Here is a 13123-nt window from a genome sequence, read left to right as displayed (position 1 = left end):
GCAGATTTTGAAGGACTAATAATTTGGAACTGTGGCTAGCTAGTAGAATTAGGAAACATATTGTATGTGCGTGCTCTTTCCCCATTCAGTCCCGAGAAGATCACTGGATACTAACAGCCAACTGAAGTCTCCAAATTAAGATACTGTTTCCCGGAGGGTGGATAGTGCTGTTACAGATTTGGACTTTGGGCTTCTGGTTGCTCCAAGAAAGTGGTGGGCATTGGTCATTCCTGGAAAGCTTTTGTCCAGTTTTAGGGGCATGTTTTCAGATTAGGGCATGTTTTATGGTGTGCTCTCACCCTGCTAAGGTGTTCCATAAAGAATGAACCAAGGAAATTTTGGTTTTCGGGTCTCTAGAGCTATGGTATGCTATGCTAGCCTGTTGTAGCATGGATGGGTGAGGATGTATTGGTACAGTTTTACTGTATGGTAGCATCTTGCTTTGGTTTGCTGCCAGATAAAGCTGTTATTTGTCTTGGAAATATGATCTGTTGCAGTATTTTTATATCTGTTTTATTCACAACTTGAAAATCTGTGAAAGCTTGTATTTTACTGAAAGTAAAGAGATATGGATCTGAATACATCTTCAAGTACTAGTACTGTGAAGCTTCTCTTATTTATTCTCTACTGTAAGTTCTTGGAACACTGGTTTATCATAGAAGTTTATTTTCTGTTTTTCAGAATACTTTGAACACAACAGTTTTGAGCAATTCTGTATTAACTACTGTAATGAAAAACTGCAGCAGTTTTTTAATGAAAGGATTCTGAAAGAGGTAAGTTTAATTTTATATTTGAGGCTTTATATTTTTAAGTAGGGAGATACCTAAAGTAGCACTGCTTTCAGTATGACTGCACATTATGCTTAGATTAAAAAAAAATCAGCTGACAGCTTTCCTACTGTGTGACATCTAGTTGTGTCAGAAAATAATATAGCTCTTTAAAAAGCAACAGTCTTTTTTTCCTCTTCTTTTTTACCATCCATTAAAATGAAGCATCCATATGTTGAATGGTGCTTTATCTTTTCAATTACTTTTTTTTTACCTTTCTTAGGAGCAAGAACTTTACCAAAAGGAAGGCCTGGGGGTTAATGAAGTGCGCTATGTAGATAATCAGGACTGTATAGGTATGTACTTCTTGAAATGTTGAGCTATTCATTAGTGTCATGGAAGAAAAAGCTTCAAGGAGAAAAAGCAAGATATACATAGTACTAGTAACTTGATGCTTATAATGACTTGCAACCTTGTGAATTCTTCCAGCTTTGTATAACATTCTAGTTCTGGTTAGTAATAGAGCCATGTTGTCCTACAGTGTGTGTTAACTGCAGCTAGGACTTGTGAATTTCCTGTGCGTTTTCCTAGAAAACTAAGTGGAACCCCTAAATAGGGTAAATAAAGAAGCATGTAAGGGCGTCTGGCGAAAAATATTGTCTGTAGCTAAATTAGCGTATTCAGATTTTATGAGTATAAATTCTTTGCTTTGAAGCTGTCTCTGTGCTTTATATATAGCCTCATACTGTTTAAAGTCTGTGGTGAGAGTTCACAGGCCTTGCTGCAGTACAAGTATTATTTCTTCCTTCCCACAGAAGAAAATTGGGTAGTAAAAATTCCTCTTACAATAACAGTTTCATAGATAATACAAAAAAGTTTTAAAAGCTGCAAAATTCTTGTGTCTAATATTTTCAAGGGCATGAATTTTTATGTGAGCTTTCAAGGGCTTTTGTATATGTATGTGAAAAGTTACTTGTAAAAAGTTGTGAAGCCACTACTGTATGCTAAAGTCTGATCTGCTTTTCTTAAATGCATTTAATTCTCCTTCCTGGATCTTGTTGTGAATGGAAGTATTTGCCTTGTAATGCTTATTGTTTTAGGAAGTGGGATAACCAATTACCACATAAAGACCTATAGTTATACCACACAACCATTAGAAGTATTTTGGCACCTTTTGGGAGTTAGATGACTAAATTAAACTTGAGACCAAGAGTAAAAACCAAACAATCCATGCCTTATCTTTTTTTTTCCCAACATTGCTTGTGTTAGACTTAGAACTTGGTATGTATAGGACATAGATTAAATCAACAATTTGGATATGTAGAATTAATTTGAAATTACTTTCTGTGTTTTGTGTTCACAGCTCTCTCTAGGTACCTTTATACAGAATTGGATAAGTAGTATTTTAAATTTGTAATGTTCAGTTCTGATCTGAATTTATATATTCAAATTTTGTAAATATCTTTTGTTTTATTGATAGATTTGATTGAAGCAAAATTAATAGGTGTACTGGATATTCTGGATGAAGAAAATCGTCTTCCCCAACCAAGCGACCAGCATTTTACTTCAGTTGTGCACCAAAAACACAAGGACCATTTCAGGCTCTCTGTAGGTTTATTTTTGCTGTCTTGTTTTAATAAAATAGTTCTTGGAACAGTTGAAAGTAACACTTCCAAGTTAATGAAAACCTTTCCTAAGAAATCTCATACCAGACCAGTTTGCACAATCCATATCCTTTTGTTAAAGCCACGTTTAGTTATTAGTTTGTTAAAAAGTTCACTGAAGGCTTAAGTCTTGCTTAAGTAGCAATTCTTATTTCCTGCTGAAGCTAAAGCCATATTCTTCACTGATACTTGGAGCTTATTAACATGTAATGCATGAAAAGGAAATAAAGCCACATTTTAATTTAGATTATTTCATATCTACTATGAACTGTTTTGTTGTTCCTTTCAAAAATTGCTTGCTTTAGAGAATATGTGACTCACATGGAGTGTCTAGCTAGCACTTCACAGATGAAAATAAGGAAAACAAGCAAAACCTTTTGTTGTTAATTCTTTAACATACAGCACCTTGTAGAGTAGTCATACAAATTATTGCAATTTACATTACTTCTGTTGAAATGCAAAATAAAAAAACCCAAACAAAACAAAACTCTGTTCCCTGCTGAAAAATGCAAGCAAAAGGAGCTAAATAAAATTGTCTTCCATTTATCTTTCGTTAAATTCCCACTTAATCTTGCTTAACTAGATTACTGTGCAATGAAACATTTTTATCTCTATGTGTATGATCAGGTAGGTGGTTGTCTTTTAAAATATAGCATCTAAACATATAATTTCAACTTCCGTCTAATCCTGTTCATTTGACAAGGCTGTTCATCAGCTGTGAAATGAATGGTGTTGAAATCGTTGGTTAAAGGCAGAAAGAAAATCAAAAGCTAATGTTAACAATCCTGGTGACCTTTGTTTTGAATGTGAGGTATCTTAAGGGTGTGAATGAGAATGAAAATGAAAGCAGGTTTTTGAGTATCTTGTGTTGAATGGGAAGGTCAGTGGTCAACATAATTGTACTGCAGGAAGTGCCATTTTTAAAACCTAGTGCTCCTGGCAAAGTTGTGGTGATGTTTTAAGAATAAACTTTTTCTCATTCTCCAGTGTAATTCTTCTTTGTAATTCAATTTTTAAATTGCAGATTCCTAGAAAGTCTAAATTGGCTGTTCACAGAAATATCAGAGATGATGAAGGCTTTATTATCCGGCATTTTGCAGGAGCAGTATGCTACGAGACTGTAAGTTTACTTTCGCAAAACTCTTTCTGTTATGCTTTGTAGTATTTTTGTATTTTTCAGTTAAATAATAAAATTTAATTTCACAGAAGAGAAATTCCAAAGTTGATGTCTTAGATTTGAAACTAATTTTGTATGTGACAGAATTGACTGTTTCTTTTAACTTCTCAAATTAACAGTCTGACAAAATACCTGAAGTTGCCATCCTCAAAATACAGATATATTCAAAAACATTGAAACACCTGAAGCCAATATCTGAACTCTTACTTTAAAAATACCAGGTTTTAGGATAAACAGAAGATCCATAATTATTTTGTTGTTCTGGTCTGTAACTCCAGTGTGTAAGAGCAAAGCTACTTCCAGAGATGGCTTTTTTGTCATTTAAAAATGCATACTTCTTCATATGTGCTTCAGAGCACTCCAAGAATTGTAATGATTGCTGTGCTGTTAGAAGTAGGCATATCCTGTAGGGTCATTTTACAGATAAGAAAATTGAAGTCTTTGTGTAACCTATACCTCATTTTTCTGAGGTCACTGAGTGAGTCAGTGTCAAAATAATCAATAAAATTGGAACACGTTTTTCCTGGTGCTCTATATTTAACTGTGTATCTCATCATGATATGTTAATACTACCTTGGAGTGTCTTCAGGAACAGAGAAGCCAGATACAAGCACATAAGCTGTGCTGTCAGAGTGAATCAGATATGAGTTAGCTTTGGTCCAGAAGCTATGCTAATATGCTTGACTTAATTTATTCCTTTCCCCAGAGGAACTTTCTTAGCCTGGATCTTAAAACTTTTCGACTATAGCTACCTTGTACCTCACCTGTTATTTGTTTCTCTTTCTCAATGCATTTGAGGCAATTCTCACAATTTGATTTGTGGTGAGGACATTCAGCTGGCTGCATTCAGAGTCCGATCTGGTGTTTTCATAGTCCAAGGAAATTTTAGAGGCCTGTGTTTTTTGATTCTCATCCCTTTCATGTGATACCTGACAAATTCGTATTTTCTTCAAATTAGCCTTGTCCTCTTCTGTTCATAATTACCAAAGTAACTATTAAAGTTGCTTCAAAAGCTATTGAGAATTCTGTTAGTGTGGAATTGCATAGTAGTGTCTTGATCTCAGAATGTCTGTGTAACGTTTTTTTTAACTTCTAAAGTTAGGTAAGCCAATTCAAAATAAACATGAGAGGTAAGGTTTGTAGGAAAGGACAATATCTTTTATGAAATCAACTGTTCTTAAATAATCATAGTACTATCCATTTTTCATTTCACTTTCCAAATTGTGTAAATGCACCAATTAAAGTGTGCATGTTAATCCTCATTTCACATCAGATCTTAAGTGATATTACAAGCAGTGAAGAATTAAGCTTCTCACAACTCCCAAGCGATGATATGCAGAGTGCTGGAAATGGAAACAAGGAGGATAATCATTGACAAAAACACAACTCATCTCTTAAAAGGCACTAAACCTTACCTTGGGTTTCATGATTCCAACATCCTTCAAATTTAAGAATATATATTCTCTCTCTGCCAAAGTGTCTTGTGTGCCCAGTTGAAAAGTTGTTTGAACTAATGTATGAGTGCTTACCCCACATATTCTTGCCGATTTTTGAATCTCATATTTAACTAGTTTCTTTTAGTTTTCTTTAAAACTTAAGTAACTGGGGCAGTGAAGCAAACGTGCTGTTATTTCTTGGGTTGTCTTTTCAGATGCAATTTGTGGAAAAAAACAACGATGCTTTGCACATGTCCCTTGAATCTCTTATATGTGAATCCAAGGATAAGTTTGTTCGACAGCTGTTTGAATCTAACACCAACAACAACAAGGATCCCAGACAAAAAGCTGGGAAACTTAGTTTCATCAGTGTAGGAAACAAATTCAAGGTAACAGTATAGCAAATGATCTTATCTTCTTGTAGTAGTTGCTAGTTTTAACTGACATAAGCAGAACCTAAGGCTGGGAGAACAAGTGGTAACTTGAGATTCAAATAAAGAAAATTCTGTTAAATAGATGTTTTTTTCTATTGAATTATAAGAAACCAGTATATTCGAGCTACATGCTATGCATTTCTGTTAGAAAGATGTTTCATAATAGTCCTTACAGAGGTTATACAGTAGTTTTTCAGTGGGAATTTTGCGAATCCACCAGGAAGATCTCAAATCTTGAGATCTAAATTTAGATTCTGTGGACTTTAAGCAGTTCTAAATGTGAGAAAAGTTATTCTTTCTTCCTCTCTTAATTGTGCATTCTAGAAGATATATTGATTGGCTACAGTTTGCCTTCTCAAAATTCAGTACCTAACCTAACTACTGTTTTTCCTCTTGTAAGCATAAAGGTAGTCATGGCTTTCACAGAAGGATGTTCATTGTGCTGAATGTTTCCTTTCTCAATACCTGAATCTGATGCTTCTCCTCATTTTTTCCTTTCTTCTGCTTGTTGTAAAGCTGACCTTCAAACCTTGTCTTCTCCAAATATTTTCTGCATCATTTTCTCATTCATCAGCTTTATTTTAGCTGGACTATTCCAGCTCAGGATGGCTAGAAAGAGAACTATAGGGGAATTAAGAGATGAAAAGCAGGCACAAGCATGGGCTGCAGGTAAATTTTTCAATCTCATGGATTTACTGTTGGTAGAGCTGCTGCAATTTCAGCAAGAGCTCTTCTCAACACATCTGGGCCAGATCCAATGAAGGATTTGTATCCTTTCAAGTCAAGTGCTGCACCATTTTTGGTATGCTACCTTACCTAGGGCACCCAAAACCCCGCATTATGTTCCTAGCTAGACTTCTTTCGCAGACTGTGTTGAGAGCAGATCTTAGACAGTCCAAAATTTCCTCTGAAGTGGGGCACTGCTTACTCTATGTGGAGAAGCATTTCTGCTCCATGTCAAGGTTAACTGCTGAATCAGGATGGCAAGATAAATTCCTACTTGCATAATTGTATCTTGTGGCTACTGTTTAGAACTCTTTTCTAATAACGCAGGGGTTGAAGAATGGGAAGTATATGATAGCAGCACTTGCTTTTTGTGTAGAAACAGTATTCTGCTTAAGGTCTGTACTTTATTCAGTGTTTTATGTCTGTTGTATTTCCTGTAGCACCAAGTTATTGCTCACTCTGCCAAAGAGAATTCTCTTTAGACCTTTCTGCAGACGGGTTGCTGTGTAGCCAGAAGTAAAATTTTCATGGGGCCAGGAAGACTAGGAGCCAGAGGCAGAGCCTGACTTGTAGTGGGTTTTGGTATTTAACTGGGAATTGGACAGCCTGCTCTCTTGAGTTTTGCTCTGATGATTATTTCATCCTCCTTTTTATTATATAGCGGTTGTAGAATTAGACTGTAGCAATTGGTTTAATATAAAATACGTGATCAGAATGCAGACTGAACAATGGAGTTACATAAAAATAAGCCATCTCCTGAGCAAACCGTGCACCATGAGTCTTTTGTGGGTGAAGCTAGGATCCGTTGTTTTTTATTATTCAATTTTCAAAATGAAACCAATTGTGATTTCTGTGATATAGTTTCTACTTTCTTACATCTGAGTTTACAGTTCCTCTTATATTTAGCACCCCACGTACAGTAGATGTAGACATGTGAATGATACCATAGTCCAAGGAGGGCTGAAATGAAAAGGGAGACTTTTTTTAAGTTAAGCAGCAATTGAGTGGGAACGTTTTGGATTGCCTTTTGGACTTTGGATGTTCACCTCTTCACTTCGAACATGACTGAAGTCCTCTTTGGATCTGGCCCATCAATCTAATTCTTTCAATGTTTTCAAGCTTCATGGCATTTTGAATGTATGTGTTACTTCCAGTAATGCATTTAGTATTACCTTCCCAGACACAATACGTGCTGCTGATGAACACTAATAGCCTTGAAAATTTCACTATTTCACTTCAGATGAAATCAAAATGAGTTCTGTTATCTTATTAGAAATTTCATCCCTTTAAGAATAAGAATTTTTGTTTACCACTATGTCAGTCTGTCTCAAATTCTTCTAATTGCATAAATTATTGGATGATGTTGCAGAGACTTCTCTTTATGAAATCCTTCACACATCCCTTCCTTATAACTAATTAAAATTCTCATGAATGATTTGAGGGAATAATGATTAAGTAGTTAATCAGATCTACTCAAGAATCTTTGGGATGATTTTATCTTACTATGGTAATGATGGACTAAATCTTGATAATTCAAAGAGCAGTAGTTTTAGCAGAATGTTTTATTCATATGATCATTTAATTAGTGAAATTTACCTAAGAATGACTGGCTTATTTCTTGTCAAATCACAGAGTATAAGGAAGGGGTATTTTGCCTCTAGCAGAAATGTGGTTTGTTGGTTTTTTTTTTGATGGAAATCAGGCTGTCCCTTTCAAAATTAAGTATTTTTAATTCAAGAAAACATGAAGATTATATTCAAATAGAAATATAAACGGTACGTGTAAGTGAGAACTGAGCAGGAGGTTATTAGTGTTTGTCATGCCTCTTGTGGCACTCCTCTTTTTCTAACCATGATACTTTAAATAAACCGACTTTATCCACTGGAAGGATGTCTGGCAGCTGTAGGTGATGCATATTGCCCATACAAATCTGGTTTCTTGGATTCAAAGTAATTGAAAGATCTGGTTAAAAATATCAGTCAAAAGTCAGATTCTTTCAATTTTGGTTCCAGTATGGAAAATGAGGAATATGTTAGGACGTACAGAATTTTGTCTTACTTCAGTCTATATATATTTAAAGCTTGCTGGTAACTAGAAAGGCTGGCACAGCAGTAATCAATGGGGTGAAGCAGACACATCTGTAAAGTAAAAGTATAGACGTTTTCCTGATGTGGTTCTGGAATATTTTAAGTCCCTAACAGTTACATTCAATAGCAACTGAAACTTGTTTTCCCTGGTAGTATTAAGTCTCTGGAAATCCTGTAGACTTGCCCCCAGATAATTATATGACTGTGGTCTTTTATCATGATTGTATGTTTAAATGAAACTTTGGTAAATGTGATTTTAAAATTATAATCTATTGTCATCAACAGTATTAAAAATTTGGAAGTTTGGAATAAAAATATATTATGCAGGTTCATTCACATAAATATTGTCTTAGCTTCAGAAAAACCCAAGAAAACTCTGAACATACCTGCTTTTTATGTTAATTACTTAACATACAAATATGTGCTTGTTATAGATTAAATTTGGGCTTCAATAAATTTTAAGTCTGTTTTTCTTTTAATTATTGCTGATCAGTCTCATTTTCTTTATAATTGTATTGTATAGGCATTATTTCCTTTAATTTCACACATGGGCTTGCACTTTTTTTATAACTATTTCGTAGTAAGTAACTAGTCCATACAGTATTGTTGCACTGTTAAAACACAGTCAATTCCCGCAAGACCATTCATGAACTGTTGCATGGTTTTGTCTGTTAAAATTTGTGAATGTTTATCAGTTCTGTCTGATATATTAACAATGAACATGCATGCATTAATGCTGTACCACTGTTCTGTGTGCATGTTTCTGTAATTGTTGTAGTAAGCCTCTTGAAATACCTATTTTCTTTTGCAGACACAATTAAATTTGCTTCTTGAGAAGCTTCACAGTACGGTAAGTATATATGCAGATACAGGCTAATAATTTTCTGAAATAATGTCATAATAGATTATCTAAACAACATGGCTTACAATAAATGTGATAAGTAATTGCTTTAGCGTTTGATGTTATATGACACTTCTGAAACATCTTCCTGTGCTGGTGATGTTTATTGAGTTACTTATCCCTCTTCCCTTCCCCTTCCCCCCTCTTCACCCATTCTCCCTCTCCCCCTTTAAAAAAGTTGTAGAATGAAAGTTACACAATTTGGGTAAACAATATGAAATCTGTGTGGGCTGCAGTCTCCTTTTTTGTCACTTTTACTTCCTTCCATTCCCTGCTTATCACTGATGACTAACTAATTTGCAGAAGATTTAGAGATGTTATGTAGAAGTAACATGATGATAATTTACTATTAACTGTTTTCAGATTCAGTAAAGCCATTAAAAATAAAGTGTTTCATTTCACTTTTGTGTTAGGTTGTAAATGCACATATGGTCAAAAAAACCCAGATTCCCATAATGAATATTTGCTAATTTAGCAGATGTAATTTGAGAGTTTGTGGAATGTAGTTCAACATACCCATTTTTTTTTTAGAATTTGGAGTTGTAGGAACACGTTCTTCTTGCTCTTGATTGCATATTCTAATAAATTTAGATAAAAGGTTATGCCCTGTCAAAAAAAAAAAAAAAGTGGTGGTGGGGGAAACATGGGAAACGAATGGTACAGGTGCTGGAGTGTAGTGGAAACTAAGATTTTACTGTACTCTTAAGGCTGGTCTGAAAGAAAGATGATCTCTTTAACACAGAACACTCTGTAACTGAGACCCAGTCTAGGAAAAAAAGTATGTGGCCAGGCTTGCTGTACTCTGAATTTAGCTAACCTGTGACTGAGGGTGTATTTTTAAGACAAGCTCCCTTGGCACGTGCTGTCTTTCAGCTGAAAGATGGAAAAAGAGAGAAGACACTGCAAACCAGTTTTCTAAGTGCCAATTTAGTTTTAGTATATAAGTTACCTTTAACAGCCACCTATTGCAAGAAAATCTGAATAATTGGGTGGTGTTTTGCAAAAATGTCATTCTTAATGAATGTGAAATGATCAGACAAAGCAATGGTCAAAATTGTAGAGGTAGCACACATGGTGCTAAAAGAGGAGCAGACTAGAACAACATGAAGGGAGAGAGAAACTGTGCCAAAAGAAATTATAAAAAGTAAAAATTAGGAGAAAGGAAGGTCAGGTTCGTCTGGTGTGATCCCAGTGTCAGGGGGCTGGCAGGATGTTCACTAACGTGAACTTGGGAAGACTGAGGCATTTAGGTTTTGTGCCTGTAGAAGGTAATGAGGGTAGTGGAATCTAGACTGCTAAATTGTAATTAGATTGTGCTAATGTTAAGGAGAACAGTTGAGTGAAAACTCTAAAGTTGAGGGTCCAATTAATAGCTTGAACACTGAGATCAGTTACATCACGACCAATGCTAGGGTGCAAAACTGATATGTGAGAGAAAAAGAACGTCAGCAATTCTCTATTAAAATACTATTATTTTGTATCTCATTCTCCCCCCCAGTTCTTAAATTATGAATTGCTATTTCAGAAGGTTTAAAATGTGTAGATTCTTCTAAATTCTTGTTTTGGTAATAGGGTTCTAGCTTTATTCGCTGTATCAAACCTAATTTAAAGATGACAAATCACCATTTTGAAGGAGGACAGATTCTTTCTCAGCTTCAGTGTTCAGGTAATGTTCTTCTTCTGTTTATTACTTTGGGTATTATAGATTGACCTAAGTTTGAAATATGTGAGATGGAAGCAATAATTTCCTAGTTTGAACAGTTGCTTTCTTGAAGGTAGCTTATTTATGTCTTATGAACAGTTATTTAGATTCTTGGTAACTTTAGTTCTTAGTAAGTTAGCTCTCGGTCAGTAGAGCCCTAGAAATAATTCATCTGAACAGCCATAATGTCTCTTCTTCACAAGAAGAGTTGGTGTAATTTCCATTGGTTGCTTTTCCATTGATTATAATGAGAGTTTAGCCACAAAGTGCCTGTGTAAGAAGCCATATAGCCATATATTGGTGCATAAATTTAGATTTCCCAAGGCGGAGTTGAACCCCTTCTCTTCGTGTTGCCCACAAAGTCAATAGGGCAGCAGTACGGTCCAGAACAATAGAATCCCTTTAAATCACTGTGGCAAGTGAAGTGTTAGAAACGTGTGCATTTAGGGGCAGTCAGTTATAGCTGAAATACCTAATAATTGAAACATACCTGTTTTCTTTGATCTATTAAATATTATGATAGAGTTGAATAGTACTATTTTTCTGCTTTTCTGTATTTTTGTGCTTAATTTTTGCGCTTAATGTTTTTTCTTTTTGAAGTCAAGATACTTCCAGGTTCTGCGGCTGATGGTTTGACCAACCCGTGTGTTTAACGTGTCACGTTATCGTCACAAAAGCTTAACAATTTTTCAGCAATTAAAATTGCGTTAACATCCCTAGTAGTAGGTTTCTGCGGGTTAACAACATTAAAATTACATCTTAGCAGCTGATACCTAGCAGTGCAAACACACTAAAGCAAGCACTGCATATGTATTTGATATTGCATTTGCACCACATCTCCCAAATATCATTGACATGATGGAAAGAAAAGCCCGGTTGGGCATTATTTGCTTGTTTTTCATTTTATTTTAAAAATAAAAATGTCAATTCTGCTAAAAAGAAAAAATATTTAGGAGAAATATTAGATTGGGTGTTACCTCTCCAATAGAAAGAAGATCATATAGGCTTTTCTTATCTGTTCAGTATTAACCTTTTGTGAATGATCACATGATCATTAGAGTCTCGATCAAGTCCCATCTGAGCTTTGTGATTTAATCTCTGAACAATATTTAAGGCTTACATCATAAACTATTGGTTATAATAAAAGTTGCTGCTTCCTTTGCATTTTACTGATATCAGCTTTTGCGCATGTGTTTCTATGAATTTAGGAATGGTGTCAGTTCTGGATTTGATGCAAGGTGGTTTCCCTTCACGAGCTTCATTTCATGAACTATATAATATGTACAAGAAATACTTGCCTGAAAAATTGGCTCGACTGGATCCTAGGCTGTTTTGCAAGGTAAGAAACAAATTCTTCACCTATAATATCCAGGACAGAAAATGTACTGGGGGAGGGTGAGGAGTGGTGGCAGAATATAATCCTGACTGTTTTTGGTGTTTCAGGCACTATTTAAAGCCTTGGGACTGAATGAAAATGATTACAAATTTGGGCTAACCAAGGTGTTTTTTAGACCTGGCAAGGTAATGTTTCTCTTGGACTTCATGAATATAAGTCTTAGTATAATTTCAGTTGGAAGGGACCTCTGAAGGTGACATTGCTCAGAGCATTGCTAAAAGTGTGGCCAACTTAAATAAGGTTGCCCAAGGTTTTTTGTAAATAGTGTTCATTTTCTATGAAAAAAGCCAGTATTAATACTGATTTAGTTTGTTTCATAGTCTTGTTGCTAATGCTGCTCAATTCCTAATGCAATATTTGTATTCCCAGATGTGCTACCAGTCACTTAAGACTTATGTTGACTATGAAAAAGAGCTAGTCAGAGCAAAGAAAAAGTATTTTCCAGTGAAATCTATTCATAGCTGAAAACTCTTGCTGTGATTTTGAGCATTGCTGTTGCTATGCAGAGAAAGATGAAGTAGGGAGCTGTTGTGACTGGAAAGGAGAATTATTGTAGTCCCAGAAGAATGTTCTTCCTGCCATAATAACAGAAAAGTAATAGTGCAAGATTTTCAGAAAAGGTTGCCTGTAGTTGGATTCATACACAAAGGTTGAAAATTAAGAAGTGTTTTCAGGGCTTTATTTTTTTCTCAGATACATGTCTCAAAGTTGTGGAAGGCCAGAATAAGTATTCATGATATAGAGAGAATTGTGGCAAGAAATATTTTTAGTGGTTAATAAATTGTTGGATTATTCAAATGCAAAGTGTTGCACATCAATTAAACAAAAAAACC

General features: G+C 35.1%; 1 protein-coding gene across 4 annotated transcripts in view; it reads left to right on the top strand.

The window, feature by feature from the left end:
* MYO6 (myosin VI) overlaps positions 1–13123 on the top strand; it is a 78833-nt gene that overhangs the window by 41104 nt on the left and 24606 nt on the right. For all 4 annotated transcript variants that reach the window (XM_061460445.1, XM_061460444.1, XM_061460443.1 and 1 more), the window contains exons 13-21: positions 682–773; positions 1051–1123; positions 2248–2375; positions 3456–3551; positions 5260–5433; positions 9103–9141; positions 10765–10858; positions 12103–12233; positions 12338–12415. In XM_061460445.1, coding sequence (XP_061316429.1) covers positions 682–773; positions 1051–1123; positions 2248–2375; positions 3456–3551; positions 5260–5433; positions 9103–9141; positions 10765–10858; positions 12103–12233; positions 12338–12415 — 905 coding nt within the window. The remainder of the gene's footprint in view (positions 1–681; positions 774–1050; positions 1124–2247; positions 2376–3455; positions 3552–5259; positions 5434–9102; positions 9142–10764; positions 10859–12102; positions 12234–12337; positions 12416–13123) is intronic.

This window comes from Pezoporus flaviventris, unplaced genomic scaffold (assembly GCF_033815535.1).
Source record: "Pezoporus flaviventris isolate CSIRO_AGI_PZ_B2104156 unplaced genomic scaffold, CSIRO_AGI_Pfla_v1 ptg000031l, whole genome shotgun sequence".
Classification (NCBI taxonomy): Eukaryota; Metazoa; Chordata; class Aves; order Psittaciformes; family Psittacidae; genus Pezoporus; species Pezoporus flaviventris.
Note: the sequence above shows the minus strand (reverse complement) of the source record. Positions and strands in the feature narration are given on the sequence as shown.